Source organism: Ruditapes philippinarum, unplaced genomic scaffold (genome assembly GCF_026571515.1).
Source record: "Ruditapes philippinarum isolate M1 unplaced genomic scaffold, ASM2657151v2 ctg993_1_1_1_1, whole genome shotgun sequence".
In the NCBI taxonomy this organism is placed as follows: Eukaryota; Metazoa; Mollusca; class Bivalvia; order Venerida; family Veneridae; genus Ruditapes; species Ruditapes philippinarum.
The window spans coordinates 283799-303886 of record NW_026863595.1 but is presented as its reverse complement, the minus strand read 5'-3'; the positions used below and the strand labels follow the sequence as shown (position 1 = coordinate 303886).

Genomic DNA, 20088 nt, shown 5'->3' with positions numbered 1-20088 from the left:
CATGATAAAATGGCCCACATATTTTCACTCGCCGTCACGGCTCGTGAAAATATGTGGCATTTTATCATGTTTTGTGAAAATATTTTCCTCAAACGAAAAAATATCCTCTTACTATTTCTTTAAATTTCAATAGTAATAAAACTGCGTGTGTGTACGAAATACGCTTCACCTCTCATAATAAAATCAAGCGATTTTACAGTTAACTGTTTGATGACGTAAAATTTGACTTGACGTCGTTGTGCATGTGCACGTGTTCAGCAGGCTGATAACTTGTTCTCGGCCCCGGGCCGCAAACTCATAATATACATAGGTCGTAAGACACTCTTAGTGCTCGCCAATTTTTTTAAGCCAATCACCGACGAGGATTTTTCAAATTTTCAGGTTTCAAATCTTAATAGAACAGATTTTATATAAACTGGACGTTTTATATTATAAAACGCAAGTGGGCGGAGCTAAGTTTCGAAGAGCGCTAAAGTGAAATGTACGCATGTGCAGAGATCTTGAAGTTTACTAATCAATATTTATGCATCATGTTTTTTCCGTACACGCACATGTATATCGTCACTACGGCATAGAATTAAAAAAAGAGGTTCATTGAAATGAAAACAGGCAAAATAACAGTAAAAATGTTTTATTACTTACGGAACCAGTATCATTTTTATAATTTCCAAATAAAAAGTTCACTTATTCCAACAAAGTATGTATGTAATATTTCTTACTATTTATGTAAATATTACAGCCCGTGCAGCTGCAAAACCGAAAGTAGGGTGTTTTTATTAATTTTACAATATACTGCAATTTGTCCGAAGATGATATGTATATGAACATAATAAATATGCATGATGCATATATAATCAAGCTACAGGTTCATTTCAGCCCGTAAAATATGTTGAGGTGACGGGCGAGGCAAGACATGTCGACTTTTTGTAGCTTAATGTGAAGTTGCAGTACATGAAAATCGGGCACATGACAAATCAGCACATTAATAAAACATTCAAGTGTTCCGTGGTATACATCTTTTCTATGTGTCATACCTCCTTTCCTTATTACAATGAATTTTTACTGCATTGTTATCTATCGCTGGTTTGTTTTTAGCAGAGAATGACCTGTGTATGTTCAAAGAGGGTACCGTTTGAGATTATTTCGCAAAGAGGGTACCGATATGGATATGCACCGTGATATTGTCTGATTTACCTAGACAGAATGCGGGAATAAGCTATGCAAAACACGTGACCCGAAAATGTGTACCGCTACCTCTTCCAAATATGGTTATACACATTTAGGCTATCGTGTGACGTCACGCAGTGTGTTGGGCGGAGCACTAAGCCGGTTAGAGTGCATATTAGATGTTCTTCGTAAATAAGGAAGCTACAGTCGCTTCGCAAGCTCCGCTCCTTTTTAGCTTTCTTATTTACGAAGAACACCCAATATGCACTCTAAACTATACATAATCAGTCGAAACCAAAGGCAATTTTGTTACAATATATAGTAACAAGTGTATTAAACAACTTTAATACACTTGTTACTATATATATTAACAAAATTGCCTATGAGTTCAACTGATTATGAGTGTCACGTGACCTATTATGAGTTTGCGGCCCGGGGCCGAGAACTAGTTATTAGCCCGCAGAACATGTGCACGTGCACAAACTGAAACAATGACGTCATTTTTTACGTCATCAAACAGTTAACTGTTAAAGTGAAAGTAGGTTATCGGCACGAATCGCTTTATTTTATTATGAGAGCTTAAGCGTATTTCGTACAAATACATTTTTGTTTCTATTGAAATTTGAAGAAATAATACGACAAATTAATTTAAAAAAAAAGAAAATAAAACTTGCTTCTAGATTCTACTACTTTGAACACATCTCTGTACAGAACAGTAGAAGTGTAGACAAGAATTTCAACGAAAGAACTTCAAAGTATTTGGGGTTTTTTTTTAATAAAAATGCTAATATTAGATCTACTAAGTGTATTAAAGACATTAATACACGGCAGAGTAGGACCGGAAGGTGATAATCGGCCCTTAAATGAATAATACCCTTGGGCTGAAGGCCTCGGGGCCATTATTCATTTTGCGGGCCGATTATCACCTTCCGGCCCTACTCTGCCGTGTATTAATCTCTTATTTAAAAATGGCAGCCGCTTACATTTCACAAAGCCAGGTCTAATATAAGTTCGCCGTAAGTAACAAAAATAAGGATGGATGGTTTGACTTTTTCTCCTACTAGCATTGTTTGTTTTATTATCATTCATGTGATTTGAATAAAATGAATAATTTCATCGCAATTTAACGTTGATTATCGAACTTATTTTTCACCCCAAGACTTCTTGTATTTTATGAGAAATTCGACTAAATGAGGCTACCAGTGGTTAATATCAAAGAAAATGTTAAGGAAATTTCATTTAAACTTGTTTTTTTTTAATATCGTGCAAATGGGCATTTTTGTTAAAAGAAATAATTCTTGAAAACAAATTCTTCCGCCCCTGAACCTTAGAATTTGTAAATGGCGGCCCTTTTTTTCTTTCGGCTCGAGATTATTTCCTGTGATAAAAGATACAACAGAATGCAACACGATAAAATTCTTACCTTTAAAAATCGATCCAAAAAATCCCTAAGAACCACATAGAGTTAAACTTTACTGCACTTTTTGTCTTGAATTGTCAAATTCAAAATTTCACGATAATTTCAATTAAACAAAACTTCAAAAGTCAAATCGGCAATCAACACAAAGTCATGCTACACAAATATGCGTCTAATTTTTTTAACGAAACCATCACACCGTATTACCGGCGCCAGTGATGGATGGCAGATCACTGCAATGATTGCAGATAGCTGAAATTTACCGCTCGGTACAGGTAGGTTAGAAATTTGGTACACAAATACGGCCCATTTCATTGCTACGAAACTATTGTCCATTGACTGGAGATACTATTAGGTAATTTTGGACTCGTTTTTTCCTGTTTTAGACTATTTTGAGCAGGTTAAAAGTGACAGCTTTGAAAAAATCCGTGAAAATGTCTGTTTTTTGTTCAAAATATCTCAAGTTTTAACTAAATGGCAGGATGTCGTGTTATTAATTCATCCATTGGGGTCACGCAAGCCAAATATCTACCCCGTGAGTCTATTCTTGAAAGTTTTACAGACGTTCAATCTGGTCCGGTCGAAGAAAAAATGCTGCCGTTGTAGGCAGAAATACCATGAAAGTGGCTAACATTATGACAGAAAATCAAGGTCAATCTTTTATCAATTCCTCTATTCTTTGCGTCCTTTTAGTCGGAATTGAGACGTTAAACTATCATTTCTAATATTTTCTCAAGATAGAAAAGTTATTAATGCGGTATGTGCATCGAAAAAGCTTTTTAGCAACACGCAGTAACAATACAAAATGTGATGATTCTGTACGACCAAATTGCACTATAAATAATTTTCATGTTTGAAATCGCGTTGTGGTTTGCATTTGAATTACATTAACTATGCTAAAATATTAACAACAATACTAACAGTAAGGTGGACATATGTATCGCGATTTCAAACATGAAAATTTAAAGAAATGAATCCACGTTGTCGTGTTTTTCAAGAACTTGATAATATAGGAAAATATAAATATTTGAACTGTCGATAATATTCTCTTAATTTCCATTTTACATTAACATACATTGTTGTATGATACACTGATGTCCACAGACCTTGTCAGTTGCAACGTTAATAATCTGTAGGTTCCAATATGCTTTTTTTCCGGACACTTATTGAAATTCGGATTTTCAAAGATATAATAATTTTTAGGCATATACTATGGTGGCTGATTTGGTAGCGACAACACAACTTATATATCGTTTTCGCTTTTCGTTTTGTCGCTAACGACAAAGCGCCAAACGGCGCGTTGTCGCATTGTCGTTCTGTCTCTAGCAAAGCACGCCAAACGTCGCATTGCCGTGGGTGCGTTGTGGCGATGTCGCTTGGCTTATAAGCCAATCCTTTGATTTGAACAGAGCGACAATGTGACATCGCAAAAACACGCCGCACGACAACGCGCCGTTTGGCGTGCATCGTTAGCGACAGGACGACAAGATGAAAGTCCGACAACGCGCCGTTTGGCGCTTTGTCGTATTGTCGCTAGCGCTAAAACAATGCACACAAAACGTTCCAAATCAGCCACCATAACAAACCGAGATTCGGATAACCACAGATGTATATTTTTAGGACACTTACCGGATTTAAGATATTCTCTGATGGTCCCTATATGTTTTTTTTTTTTTTTGGTTTTTTGACATTTATCGGGATTCAGATTTTCAAAAATGTAAATGTCTTTTTTTTCAGACATATACCGGAATTCGAATATCTACAGATGTATATTTTTGTCGGACACTTACCGGGATTTAGATATTCACAAATATATGTATTTTTATCACCACATCTCTCGTCACTAACACTTCCTTGGTAATTTAATGCAATGCAGTTCTGGAGATGTCTTGTGTCATCAGGTTCATTGATCCAATTACTGTAAATATACAGTGCAACCCTCTAGTACAATTTTCTCTTTAAAAGTAAGACTTTGCAATAGATTTAAGGTCTAAACGGCAAAATTTCTCAGCAGCAAAAGGTGTAAAATAATAGATTTGCATCGTATAATGAAAGATTGACATAATATGTTGATACTATGTTATGTATACTGTATATTAATGTTACCACATAATTATACGGTGTGTATTTATTTATAATAATTCTACATAATTCTCTATATATACTTTGTCCAACCATCATTATATAGAGTCAAAATTACGACATATTATGTCAATCTGTCATTACATGTTGTCAATTTATTAGTATACGATGTGCATTTGGAACAATTCTTATATAGAGTTAAAATATCAATATATAATGTGAAATAATCCATATTTTTTACACACTCATGCCGATTTTGCGACTCCGTAAATATGGTATTGCACGGACGTGACGTCATTAGCGTTATACAAACATAGTGTAAAGAGACTATTAAAGACGCGCTAAATGTTAGCGTTATACTTTAGGCGCGTCAATGAAAAATGACTCTTATTTCACTTTAAACGGTCTTTATTTTGGGTATGTGATAAATAGAATATTACATTCATGTAAGTTCATTACTGAAATTATTGCACTTGTTGAATAAAATAATATTCAACTCGTGCAATGAATTCAGGATTGAACTTACACTCATTCAATATCCTCTATTTAGAGTCAACTTAATAATACATGATGTCCGGATGTGTCCTTATATGATGCCAATCTTTCATTATACAGAGCGTGCAAAAACAGTCAAAACAATATATTACTGCGCGCTGTACAATTGCAGTTGCGTTAGCAAGCAAGGGGATTCGTCACCATTTTTCTTTGATAATGAAATTAAATAAAAAGTTTAATGTTTTTGTTTTTCGTGAAATATGGTATATATTTTCACTCAACATGATAAAATGCCACATATTTTCACTCGCCGTGTCGGCTCATGAAAATATGTGGCATGTGAAAATATAGTCCATGTTTCACTCAAGCGAAAAAATATCCTCTTAGTATTTATGGATCCATCCTTATATGTAGTCAAAATGACAATATCTTATGTTAATATGTCCTTATATGGTGTCATTCTATCATTAAGAATTGTGCACTTATGAATATATCATATGAAACCATCCTGATAGATTTACATCATATAGTCGCTGAATCCAACTAAATCTGTATGTTAACCAGTTCTTTCACTTTGTGGGTCCTCCAATGGCTATAATAAAGTGAAGACACCAGTTATGGTTATGACATAGTTTCTCACGAAGGCTTGGTGAATATTTCTCCATCTCTGTACAAGTAAAATGGTTTCCTGCGGGGAACATTTTTGATGATAAAAAGATATTTCAATTAACTATATTCAACATTGTTTGGGCGGGTGGATAAATAAACGTTTGTATCAGGAATAATCGATCAATATAGAAGAAGGTCTTTGGAAACTGGTGACCGTTAATGACCGGAGAAGGTCGAACATAAAACAATTATTTCTTTTTAAGAAAATAATTAAATAGGCCTACCATTTTATGAATAATTCCGAGCAAAAAAAAAAAGCAAACACGCAAGTTTTCACAGAAAACATCTCTATTTATTATGGCAGATGCCACTACGAATATTTTAATTTTGTACATATTAAAGAAACATTGATAATTTTCAAACACATCATTCAAGTTTTTCCACCTTAAACGGTATTATAAAATTATAGAAAATTAAAAATATCACGTAATAGTTTTTTGTTCTTAATTAGATGTAATTCTGACTTATTCCCTAGAGGATTATCCGTAACGTACCGGCAAACGGTATTTGGCCAGGTTTTCGAAAAGGTCAATTAACCAATCATGTACGGTTTACAGATCACATGCTCCTCCATGTACCGAAAACAGGTCACGTGCTCCTCCATGCCTCAAAAGTTAAACGCGTACCAATACCCTGCGGTCTCCAGACCGCAGGGAATAAAGGACTTCCTTGAGTTCCAGCGACTTCTGCATGCCGAGTCACCAGATCTAAACATCGTAGTTGTCGGTCGAATTGAACAGGCGTATGAGAAAGCAACCAGAAGCCCATCGCAATTTGCTGGAACTCGAACAAACCCTTGTTTAGGAATAGAGAAATGTGAGGCCGAGGTGCTTACACTGTAATAGCCATTCTGTGATTTTTCATTTTACAGTAGCCTATTTGTTTTGTTATTTTTCTCGATGAATTAAAATTATAATTCTAAGTAGTAAGTATGATATGTTGAATTTTGTATGGTCCAAATTCGAACAAAATCCGTTCACAAATAACCTATTTGTACAGAAAATAAGTAAGTGTCGGGTTATAAGTTACTTTGAGTGTATTCATAAATGCACATACTGTAATTATAGATTCAGATCGTATAATGAAAAAATGACATAATAAGTGATGCTACCAAATAAAAGTTTCATCAATGCACATAGTTAAATGATAGATTGACACAAAAAAATACACATTAATATCATAAATTGTTTAGTTGAATTCATATAAGGATGCTTCCACATAATATATTCATAAGTGCACATTGTATAAAGAGAACGACACAACATCGTTCATTTTAAAAATCATGAGATAGTCAAGGCTTCCCATACAAGTACATGGTTTCATCATAATAAGTGACCTAAAATTGAAGAATTTACATTGTTCTGAGCTGCAACAAACGCATACAATTATGTTAAATACTATGTCATATCAATTGTTAACTTTTTTTAATTTGTGGACTTTTGTCATCCCCCTCCCCCAACAAAAAAATAAATAAATAAATAACAACGTTAAATATAGATTACTAATGTGTGTGTTACTATACTTACATGATACTTATATCAGCACTGACAGCATAAAGACCACGATCATATACCCAAACATTCGGATCCTTTTGGTCATTAAGGCCTGTCCACCATCTAGTGTCCTGACTATTCTTAAGAATACTTTGAACGTCACTCTGGTAAAATAGTTAACATCGTATCAGGTTTTCACCTTTAGCAAATATATGCAAATATTTTGTGTGATAACCAGATGCACATATCTGGCCTTACTTCCACTGTTTGCCATAATGTACTTTATTTCTTTCCGTACACATTTTTTCCGAAATATAGTTTTAAAATGTTTTATTTATTTACTTATTTATTTATTTATTTGTTTATTTAAGTCAATGCACACAGTTAAAATACATATACAATAAACTATAAATTGTCAGTCTAGAAGAGACTGAAAAGTTGACTTACTTTTTACATACAAAATTCTAAAAATGTAAAATATCCTTAATACCGAGTTGTGAACATATGTTAGTGCTCGCCAATTTTTTTAAGCCAATCACCGACGAGGATTTTTCAAATTTTCAGGTTTCTAATCTTAATAGAACAGATTTTATATAAACTGGACGTTTTATATTATAAAACGCAAGTGGGCGGAGCTAAGTTTCGAAGAGCGCTAAAGTGAAATATACGCATGTGCAGAGATCTTGAAGTTTACTCCTACTAATCAATATTTATGCATCATGTTTTGTCCTTACACGCACATGTATATCGTCACTACGGCATAGAATTAAAAAAAGAGGGTCATTGAAATGAAAACAGGCAAAATAACAGTAAAAATGTTTTATTACTTACGGAACCAGTATCATTTTATAATTTCCAAATAAAAAGTTCACTTTATTCCAACAAAGTATGTATGTAATATTTCTTACTTTTTATGTAAATATTACAGCCCGTGCCGCTGCAAAACTGAAAGTAGGGTGTTTTTTATTAATTTTCATTTATTTTTGACAATATACTGCCATTTGTCCGAAGATGATATTTATTTGAACATAATAAATATGTATGATGCATATATAATCAAGCCACAGGTTCATTTCAGCCCGAAAAATATGTCGAGGTGACGGGTGCGGCAAGACATGTCGACTTTTTGTAGCTTATTGTGAAGTTGCAGTACATGAAAATCGGGCACATGACAAATCAGCACATAAATAAAACGTTCTAGTGTTCCGTTGTATACATCTTTTCTACGTGTCATCTCCTTTCCTTATTACAATGAAACTTTACTGCATTGTTATCCATCGCTGGTTTGTTTTTAGCAGAGAATGACCAAGAGGGTACCGTTTGAGAATATTTCGCAAAGAGAGTACCGATATGGATATGCACCGTGATATTGTCTGATTTACATAGACAGAATATGCAAAACACGGGACCCGAAAATGTGTACCGCTACCTCTTCCAAATATGGCTATACACATTTAGGCTATCGTGTGACGTCACGCAGTGTGTTAGGCGGGAAAAAAAATGGGCGGAGCACTAAGCCGGTTAGAGTGCATATTGGATGTTCTTCGTAAATAAGAAAGCTACAGTCGCTTCGCAAGCTCCGCTCCTTTTTAGCTTTCTTTTTTACGAAGAACACCCAATATACACTCTAACCTATACATAAAATGAATCTACTGAAGTAAATTAAAATACTGGGGTAACCAGCACGCCACACTAATTGAAGCCACAGCTTCGAATGGCCAGGGAAGATTTTATGGATATAGTGACTATTGTGGATTTAAATGACTGGTTGTCTTTAAAGTGCATTTTCAGTATAAACTTTGTCCTTGTGACATATAATATGATCATTCGCAAATTCGAAAACATGGTTAGAAATCACATGCTGTTAATTATGTTAATTATATATGTCAAGGCCGACATTGTTTGTAAACATTGCTTTCAAACAGCATGCTCGGTAATCTAAAAGGCAAAGCACCTATTTCTTTGTGATATTTTGCATGTATAGGGAGTTGCTAAAGTAGTGAGTTTCTTTACCCGTATATTTGCAGGTATTTTGCCAGAGGTACAAAATGTGTTGTTTTGGGTCTCGAACTACTGTAGATTTTTGGCTTTAACGGAATGAATTGACTGTTGTCATGGGATAAATTCATTATAGATTTGCAATGTTATGACATGTATGTTCTCAACAAAATGTGTTTTCTTTTTCAAGGTTGTGTAGTTTGGGATCAGATACATCAGGCATATTGCTTGTAGGACATTGACGGCAGAAACTGTAGTGTGAAATGCTACCTAAAGACGTTTTTGGTAGTTAAGAAGGATAATCCTCTTCAAAGGAAGGTAGATGAATAGTACTTGGATAACTGTTTAAATTTTGGCTACAAACAACGAGTAATTAATACACAATAAATTTTTCAAAATGTTCAGGAGATTCGTTAAAAAGAAGAATAGGGTTGTTTGGACAACATCAGATAAAGGATTTCTCCGACAACATTTCGGACAAACTCCCCGCAGCGGTTACTTCCCCTGAACATTACAGTAACCACTGCCACCACAAGTAAATCCGGTCGTCAGACTTTATATCATTCTAGTTTTCTTTCATTAAATTGTTATGCTTAATGTACAAGAATGTAAAAAAATATACGTATAAAAATTATTTTGTAATCATAACGAAAGATATTTTCACTGTGACACCGTATGTATAGTAAACAATGACTGAAGTTAGACAGTTATGGAACGATTGCGCAAAAGGTTTTGATCCGGCACTTGTTTTAAAGTGTAAACAAATTGAATGTTTTGAACATACTTTATCTGGTACGGATTTAATTATAAATCTGCCAGTTGGATCACTTGGGGGTCTGAAACTGGCCGCCATGTTTTTGTCACATGATACAACTATCGTCACGTGATTTCAGTGGTGGCAGTGGTTAAAGTAGCAAAGCGTGACGTAACCGCTGTGAGGAGTTTACATTTCGGACATTGTGTACACCGGTCTTACTGACCTGTGTGAAACCACGCTAAGCATGATGGGAACGCACTACTTTTTTACATGGCGGCTTGAACACCGAAGTGATAGAACAAATCGAAAATGGGGCCAGTTGAAAAATTAAACTTTTTTCCATACTCTGTTGGCATAATAGCCATTTTTACTCAAAACATGCACCAAACACTCTTCTGACAATCCTTTATTGGTTTTATTAACCCAGTTTCGTTCAACACCCGTATTAAACTCTGGAAAATAGTGATCCCTTGAAAGCAATAAACGATTTTAATCACTCGAAAAGATACATTGTGGTTTGTAAAATAAAATTTTCATCCCTACGCGGACTTCTTTCTGTCGGAGTCATTTTTACCCTCATTTGGGGTGAGTAATGCGTCGTAAGACACAGGTCGATATTTGAGACCGGTGTGTATATTGCATTTCGGATGATTTCGCGCGCGTTACCCCCACCCACTTGTGGTAGTGACGAAAGTGCGTCGCCACTTGATTACTTGCAGACAAGTGGGCAAAGAAGTTGAAAATGGTTTATTTTAAAAATGTTGAATAAAAAACAAAAAAACAAAAATATCTAAGAAATGTTCCACTTTTTTATTTCTGAATACTTGCTTACTGTTCTCGTATGTTAGTCAAGTGAAGAAATAATATGGCCTTATATAACTGTTTTAAAACATATTCAGTATTATTTACTTCATATAACATCAAAAGAAATAGAAATTTATATTTCAACATGTTATTGTTGTATAAATAACAATGCATTTAGTTTAACACCGATACTTCTTAAGAAAGCCTGTTATAATTGACAGTTGGCATATGCGGTAACTATGGAGACTAACACGTCAACATATATTTTTTATTTCTGTTTTGAATTCATCATAAAATTTAACTTGATAATAAAAATGTAGAAAATTCAATTAAAGAAATTTTTTGATATCTTTAATTATTTACAAAATTCATGTTTACTTTTCATTTTTGTTCAGTTAAGAAGCATGAAAAACTAAATTTTGATTAGATATTTTATAAGAAATATGTTCAGATTATCGTTTGTTTCATACAGAACCCGTAGATAACGCAAGTTTTGTATAAAAATGATGCTTATTGTGTATATATTAAGCTGTCTTATACATTTTTTATAACACAGTTTGGCTATTTTGACAACTTTGAGATATATGGTTACAAGGGAAACTGCCATTTTACGAGAAATCCAACATGTCACCATATATTTTTATTTTTGAATTCGCCAATAAATTTTACTTATCATACAAAAAAAGAGAAAATTTTATGAAATGATTAAATTTTCATAAAACTGTAGAAAATGTCTTTAAATATTCCATGTAGAAATTAATATTGTAGTTATATTTAATCAAATTTGGTTAAGAGATTATTAGCAAACGTATTTTCTAAATAGTACATGTATATCTAAAACAAAACAAAAGTTATTTAAAATAATGTCAGTTGTATAAAATTAGTTTTCTTCTATTCAGTATGTTAAAACAGGTTTTGGCAGTTAAAATACAATATCCTACTTTATCAATGTCTGAGACGGTATCAAAACCAAGTTTATAACTCTTTTTGATGGAAATGACTGAAAACCAGAAATATGTATTAACACGCTATTTCCCCCTTCGTTCTTTTTATTTTGTTGCACAACTTTTTTTTAAAACAATTTTAAGGAACTTGCAACCGAAGCGGAGCAAGTTTTTTATGAATTTGTGGGGTACGACGCAGTTAAATTTTTGCTTATTTCTTTTTTTCTTCAAATAAATTTTTATAATACTGCTTTGTAAGTCGTTTTTCTTTGGATAGTCGGAGTTTAATAGTTTTTATAACACGGCTGGCATTCATGAAAAAATTTTTACTGTTTTTCAAAAAAAAATGATGTTTGCTGTATAAAAATTTTCGTGATAAAGTTTGTTAAAGGGTTATAGGGGCCGTATAAAAACGTTTTTGCAATAAAACCCCTCGCCAAAGGCTGGGGGTTATTTTCAAATGCCGTTTATTGGGGCCATATAAAACCTGCCCAAAAATCTTTATAACAAAATTTAACTTTTTTTCAGAGTTCAATATAAACTTCAAAACATAATTTTGCATCATTTACTAAACTTTTATTAAAAAGAGATGAAGTATTATAATACATGCTTTTTATCCTTTATTATCGGGCTGATTCTTGATTAACAGTACAGTTCCAGTTATGAATGTAATCTTCCAATACTTAGGCCTTGTAACACCGCACTTTGGGGTCAAACGCACTTCGGGGTCCGACCCCAAAGTGCGTTACGTACTTTGGGGTCCGACCCCAGAGTGCGTTACGCACTTTGGGGTCCAATTTTAACCCCAAAGTGCGTTAAACAGGTACATATGCATTTTTTAACATCAGGCAAAAACGACCGCCACTTTGGGGTCATAGAAAATTAATGTTCATTATGTTTTAAATAATATATTGTAGTCAAAGTCAATGGTAAACAAAAAAAGCAAGGTATTAAATAGACACAAACATGTGCTCTGAATTAAAGTAGAATCAATAGGGATTTAAATGATCTTGATTAGTAAGTGAAGAACTTTCACCAAATAAATTACCAAATAAAGAATTTGTATCAATTATTAAGCTTAAAATATTTTTTTCTCAAATTTTCCATTTATTTTAAAAGAAGGTACACATTTCATTAACTCCATCGTTTTTAGCTAAATGCATTATTTTCCCGTCTTTTTATTTACACATTTTATAGAAATATGATAGTCTTAGCATAGACAAAGGTATGAATTCTGGGAAATCTTAGTAAGACATTTCAGTAAAAAATGTTCCTGATAATGTGTTGAAAGAGCCATTTATTTAGCTAAATGTGACAAATCTTATTCTTATAAGAAACTTGACTAGGTGTAGATGTGGCTTTAATTAGTAGTCAGTACAGGCAGTACTAAAGATATCAACTATTTAAGTAGTCGCACATTAAGAGCGAAGCTTCAGAATAATGTAAAATTCTCACTGGGGGTAAAAAGAGGGGATTGTTGGGTATCGATCCCCCGAGGATTAAAAATAACGTTTTAAAGGCCCATTATGCTTTTACTTATTTTCTTAAAAGCTTTTTTATTTTGATGTTCTTCTATATTATCCAAAAAATACACATTGGATAATTACCTGAACCATCTTTTTTCATTTGTTGCTTTTTTATTGGCAATGATGAGTACAGTTATAGTGAATTAGTATTTTATAGGGAAGCTCAAATACTACAGTGTTTTGACTTCTTTTATGACAAATAATTTCACATTTTATCGCTTCTTCTATTCAGGTAACAAATCATCTTACATTTCTCAGATACCATTATTTTAACATCATAAAATTCATGTTTGCTCTTTCTAAAGAAGTATGTAAGATTTACCATAAAAAAGGCCTCTGGCGAACGGTTGTTTACGGAGCTTACAAAAAACCCTTAAGTTTGTTGATAAGCTTTATATGTTTTTTTGTAAAAATCACTTTTTTATAGTCCGATCGAAAAACTTGATGTTTACCAGAACATTGCAATAGAGTATATTTATAGTTCTTTGGAAAAAAATATTAACTGCGTTTATTTCATTCCCAACATATTTAAAATGGGGCTCAATATGGCACCAAAAGTTATCAAGTAAATGACCGATAGAACGGGATATTTTTCGCAGCATCTTTTAATTCTAGGAATGCACAATTTCTGCACTAGAGTATTTTGAACGGTGGCATAAAAGTGACATTTTAATTTTTTTTTTTTTTTTTTTTTTTTTGATACTTTTGTTTTTGTTTTTCGTACATATTTTTTGTTTGTTTGTCGTACATATTTTTTTTTTAGTTTTGAATTCATACATTTATATTCTTTTTTAGTTTGCATACATATTTTATTTTGGTTTTGCATGCATATTCTTTTTTAGTTTGCATACATATTTTATTTTAGTTTTTTTTTGTACATACATGTATTTTATTTTTGTTTTTTTCGTACATATTTTTACATGACGCCATTTGCAAAGTAGAGGTTTGGATAATTACACCATTTGTAAAACACCATTTTCAAACACTTCGCCATCTGTAAATTACAGTACCTTATTTGCAAATACCAATATTTTCATTTTTGAAGGTATCAAAAAATAACAACACTTTTTAGTATACAATTGTATATATAAATATAAAGTCCGCGGTAACCCAAAGAATGGTTTTGCATATGGTCTCGATGTGGTTAACATTTGTCACAAGGTGCCTTAAAATCCTTCATGGGGTTTCGGAGATAAGGAACGGACATGAAACCCAAGTCTTTATCCTTTGACCTGAAGGTGTGACCCCGACCTTGAGCCGGCACACCTGGCATATAAGTTCTGCACATTATCTCGATGTGCTAAAGAATTGGCCTAAGTTTCATTATTCTCAATTCTCAGGGGGTGGGGTTGAGTGGTGCATATTCATGGAATAATAACTGATCACCAATCAACAGCCCTTTCCAAATAGACACTAATATAATAGTATATAATAATAAAAAGCAATAATTATTTAAAATGTATATAATATAAAAAAATGGGCCGAAAAGGGTCGGCCAAAACCAGACTTGCCCGGCCGAAAACGGCTGGGCAGGTTCCAAAAAAATGGACGGAGAGAGTTTTCAAAAAAGCTTTACAAGCTTCCTACTCAATCCGTAAATTTTATTTTATGTAATTTATTATGTGTGGATTATAAATAAAAATATTGTTTAAACTAAAAAAAATGGACCGAAATGTGACCAAACCACTGTGCTAGTTTTATACTCACCTATGGGCTGTTAGGTGATTTGAAAGCTGTTTTTATTGGCTAAAATATGTTTGAAAAATAAGATATGTACGAAAAACAAAAATAAAATATGAATGCAAAACTAAAAAAAATATGTATGCAAAACTAAATTAAAATATGTATACAAATTTAAAAACAAAAACAAAAATGCAAATGTCATTTTTATGCCACCGTAATTTTGTTATATGAACACAATTTTTAGATATTTCAAGTGGTAAAATTAATGAAACGTTTATCACTTAAGCATCACAAAGTATTGACCGCCATCTTGAACTCCACCTCAAATATTCCAATGTCGCAGATAGAAAATAAGTCAGTACTCAGTATTTAAGCAGAACTCAGATGACACCTTTAGACCTCTTGAACCCCAAGTGCGTTGATATGTACATGATGTAGCATATTAACGCACTTTGGGGTCAATTTGCTCGATTTTAACCCCAAAGTGCGTTGGACCCCAAAGTGCGGTGCGAAGTTTAACGCGCTTTGGGGTCGGACCCCAAAGTGCGTTTGACCCCAAAGTGCGGTGTTACAAGGCCTAAATAGAAAGTTAGTACATCAAAAATATACACATACATCAGTTTAACATTTCGGAACGCATTTTTAATTTCTTGCCTTGCTGCAAAATAGTTTTATTTACATTTTCGTCAAATGGAAAGACAATGCTATTTTATTCCGGTATGCAAATAATTCTGATTTCATGTAATGAGGCTAGTTTACGGATACTGATTGTTGATTTGTTGTTGTTGAACTTTTTTTCGAAAGAATCGTTGTTGACCCAGTTATCCGTTTCCATTATATTTTTTTATCTTTCAAGAAATTATAGTGATGTTTGATTTGTAATGAAATCGTTTTCTTGTATTACAATAACTATACACAAAAAAAACTTCATTAACGTGTCAAAAATTGTCCATTCTCAATTAGAATTATCGACAGTTTTTTTTTCGAAACTTTAATAACCGTTTTATTGACACGCGGGAAAAGGTAGTGCTCTGTATTTCTGAAAACTAAAACTTGCACTTATTGCGAATAGAAGAGGAGACAAATTAATTGTTTGAAAACGATGTGTAATATAGCTTGAATTACGATATGAAAAAATGTAGCGGATATAATTTCAAAGTTCGCCTAATGAATTTGATTGACAGGCCCTGAGCTCGTGTTGTTCCGGAACTGCCTTAACTTGACGTAGGGAACGTGTTACAGTACCGGGCTTTCCGGTTACAATATAGAATCTCAAAGGTGGAGGATTATTTGCGGAAAGACAGGTAGGTGATTTTTAATTTCGGTTTAGTTCATTAAAGATGTTTATGTGCTTTGCTTATCAAGAACTGGATCTAGTCATAATATATTTCCTCAGACACTGTCCCACAGTACCATCTTTGTTTGGCTCATAAATGTGCAGATTTTCCGGTTCGAAATATCGAATGGCATGGGATAAATATTCGTGACTATTCCTGCATACTGGTACTTGTGGGTCATTGGATAAATTTACCTGGCTTATTGTGTTTTTGAGATCATAGAAGACCAAAGAAAAAAAAAAGAAAACGTCAACTCGGAGAACGTCCGTCCGACACACTATTTTCGGGCAATAATTTGAAAAGTATTGAAGGAATTTCCTTTTAAAGTTCAAACAGTGATAGAGACCATTGAGAGTAACAATAAGTGCAGTGTTTAAGAAACATAACTTTACCTTGTTTAATTTTTGAATTATCTCCTTTAAGTTAGAAATCTTATAAACCAATAAACTGAATTGTGCAGCTTATATTTTTCGACTGGCAACACCCTTCACTAAGTCTTCACTCCACGAAATAATGAAATGGTTATTTTGAGCTTGTGACGCACTTACGTCATTTAATCAGGATATACTTAAATAATACCAAACTCCTCACAGTGATTACCTCCCTTGGCAGAATAGAAATAAGTCTATCCATTTTGTTGACTGTACTGATAAGGGGAGATCACTGCGTAGGTTTCAAGGTTTATTTGAATAAGTCAGGGCCCATATGGGCATGTGACAACATAAAACAGTACATACATACAAAATAATACAAAATGGCATATAATATGTAAAAACAAAATACTACAAAATGGCAAATTATAAATGGTCATACAACTTCATGATGTAATAAAATTACAGTAATAATTGAACGGAGTTGACTGGTAATGGAGGATTAGAGAGAAGAATAAAAAAATCATTGCCAGAAAAAAACAAAGAGAAAAGACATAAGTCTAACAAGCTAACATTATTTAAATAATAACATAACATTTTTGCAAACTATGGCAAGTTTCAAAAATATATATCCTTATTACTATGGTTCATTAATTTTTCAAATTTTAAAGCACTTGGACGTTCATAGAAATATTTATCAAGATACTGCTTTCTTGAATTAACTAAATGTGAACATTTAAAAAGATAATGGAAATCGTCGCCTAAAGAGTTACTGGTACATAGGTTACAAGTTCTAATTAGTTCTCTTGGAATATCATCAAACCTTCCTTTTTCAATAGGAAGTTCGTGATTCATACTTCATAGGTAACTTGCTGAAGTTGGCTCAAAACAAAAATCCTGTTTATAAATCCTGTAATTTAGACATTTACTGGAATTATTAATTGTACTTCTCCAATTTTGCATAAAATGATCACGCAGTCTTAAGTTGACATTATTCTTGAATGAAGCAGGAGATTCCACATTTTGATTTATCCAAGATCATTTAAATTATTTCGAACAAAACAGACCCAATCTGATTTAATATTATTCAGAGTATATAAATTATGAGTTGTTCTATATGAAGATTGAAATTATACCGGTTTGAGCGGTGTTTATCGGCCATTTAACACCGGTCTTGATGCGTAGGAATTGATCACGAAGGTCGTGAGATTGAGTGGTTAATGTTTTTTTTCGCATCAAAACGACAAAACCAGTGTTAAATCGCAGATAAACGCCGCTCAGACCGATATTATTTCGATTCTAACAAGATTTAATTGGGAAGATCTTATTTTTTCAAGCGGAAAAAAACTTCCGGTGCCGATTTTCGTATAACGCCGTTCGATTTCGCACCATACTGTTGCTGAGATATAGATACATGTATTATTAAGCAAAAGAAATGATATGAAAAAAAGTTATTTTATCAAGTTTTCAACAATCAAAACTTACTTCTCAGACTGGATTGTATTGTGTTTACATCAGTGTTTGATTAATCATTCTTGTATGTTTGAAATGACGTCATTTTTTCACGTTTATGAATGAGTTGTAAAATGAGGATGGCGTCATTACGCTTCTTACGGATTGGCGCCATTTGTCAAAATATTTATTAACTGATATGGATCAAATCTGTGGCGTTAGTGTATGTGAGATATTATTTCAGTTTTGTATGAAAAGAAAACATTATAAGAACTGAAAATATCAATTAAAATACATTTTATTGTTGCTTCAAAAGGCTTTGTAAACTATATAATCGAGGGAGAAAACATAACAGCCGCATATACAAGTAATCCCAAACCAGTGTTCATTGGCAGTTTAACACCGGGATTTTTTTTTCTATAGTGACAAAAACACGAGTAGTGTTAGAATTAACGAGGGTATCATTACTGTTTTTTTTTTATTAAAATTTAATAAGGCTATTGGTGTCAAATTCCTGACATCGCTCGGTTAGCACATTAGGTAGAGCGTTGGACTATAAATCAGGCGAATCGGGTTCGATTCCAAGACGGTTCAGGTCACTTTCGATGATATTGATCACTAAATACTTTCTACAGTAATTAACACAGTACCAATGGTCTTGCATGTACAGACGTATCAGATCCTTTTGAAAGTGAAGTAACCTGCTTGACAGCCTGCCAAGGAACGATGCGACGGCTGAACAATGCTCTGGTAAATTTAGTGTGGCTTACTGTCGTGATCCGGAGTGAAAATTACCAACACAAGCACCAGCAGATTACCGGCACAATATCTGGTTATTTTTATACAATATATGTGTGCGTGCGTGCGTGTGTGTGTGTGTGTGCCCTACACCCCCTAGTAGTGGGGCATTATAAACATCAAATCACATATGAAATAATTCAAACTTGATTAACATAGAACAGAAAATAGGCGGACTTACCACCACTGACTGGTCATTCAATCTAACCAATGTGGAGTCTAACTTTTTACATTCTTTGTCAGCGTTGTACCATGTCATCCGTACGTTACTAACCCTGTAACAGTATGTATTCCCCACTACTTGCCAGTCCGGACCGCATCTTACGTCTTCAGCTTGACTGTTAACAACTGCAATAAAGGGTTATCCTTCAGTTTAAAAAAATAAGGGTTTATAAACTTTTACATGAATCCATTAAGAAATGCCTCTCATTTACCGACAACATAGTTTTATACGTATACATAATATTTTTTCCTAATAAATTTCATTCCCAGGATAGAATGTAGAGTATGCCTGCATTGTGGTTAAGTGAAAAAGTGAGAAAAATTAGGAAAAACACTCACGAAATAAAAATAATAATACTATAGTCCATCTACTTAAAGGCTTCATTTTCTTCACCATATATATTTTTTTCACAATTGAGAACAATTACAAGATACAAATTTATGAAATCATAAATCAAATATCTATAGACATGTACATTTTGTTATCTGCTATATGAAGGATAATAGCTAGGGTGTTCGTGTTTATTTGTTCCTACCTATCTGTATAGATTAGATAACACTGTTTAAGTGATAATTATCATTCATATAAAAACTGATATTATATTGCTTAATTTTACAGTTTTTGGCCAAGCTGACATAAGTAAGGTCAGATGGTGATATTTTCAACCCAACGTAACGTACAAAGGGAGACAACTTTGAAATTACCGGTTAATTATCTTTGTCTTACTGCGCTAGTAAGGAAATAAAAAATCCCCGCGAGAAACTTTTGTTTTGTTTAAGCAATTATTAATAAATGTTAAGAAATTGATACATCTATTTCTATTTAAACATAGAGTAGAGTGGCTACTTTTGTCATCTGTCCACCTGTATATT

At 33.3% G+C, this 20088-nt stretch overlaps 1 protein-coding gene across 1 annotated transcript in view; it reads right to left on the bottom strand.

Annotated features, from left to right (window-relative positions):
- The window catches only part of LOC132722631 (C-type mannose receptor 2-like), a gene marked incomplete at its 3' end in the record, with an annotated part of 44559 nt that extends 24856 nt beyond the window's left edge, over positions 1-19703 (bottom strand). The window contains 4 exon segments of the mRNA XM_060707154.1: positions 4375-4502; positions 7357-7487; positions 19175-19341; positions 19555-19703. Of these exon segments, the coding sequence (XP_060563137.1) occupies positions 4375-4502; positions 7357-7487; positions 19175-19341; positions 19555-19612 (484 nt within the window).
- Positions 19704-20088: the final 385 nt, after the last annotated feature.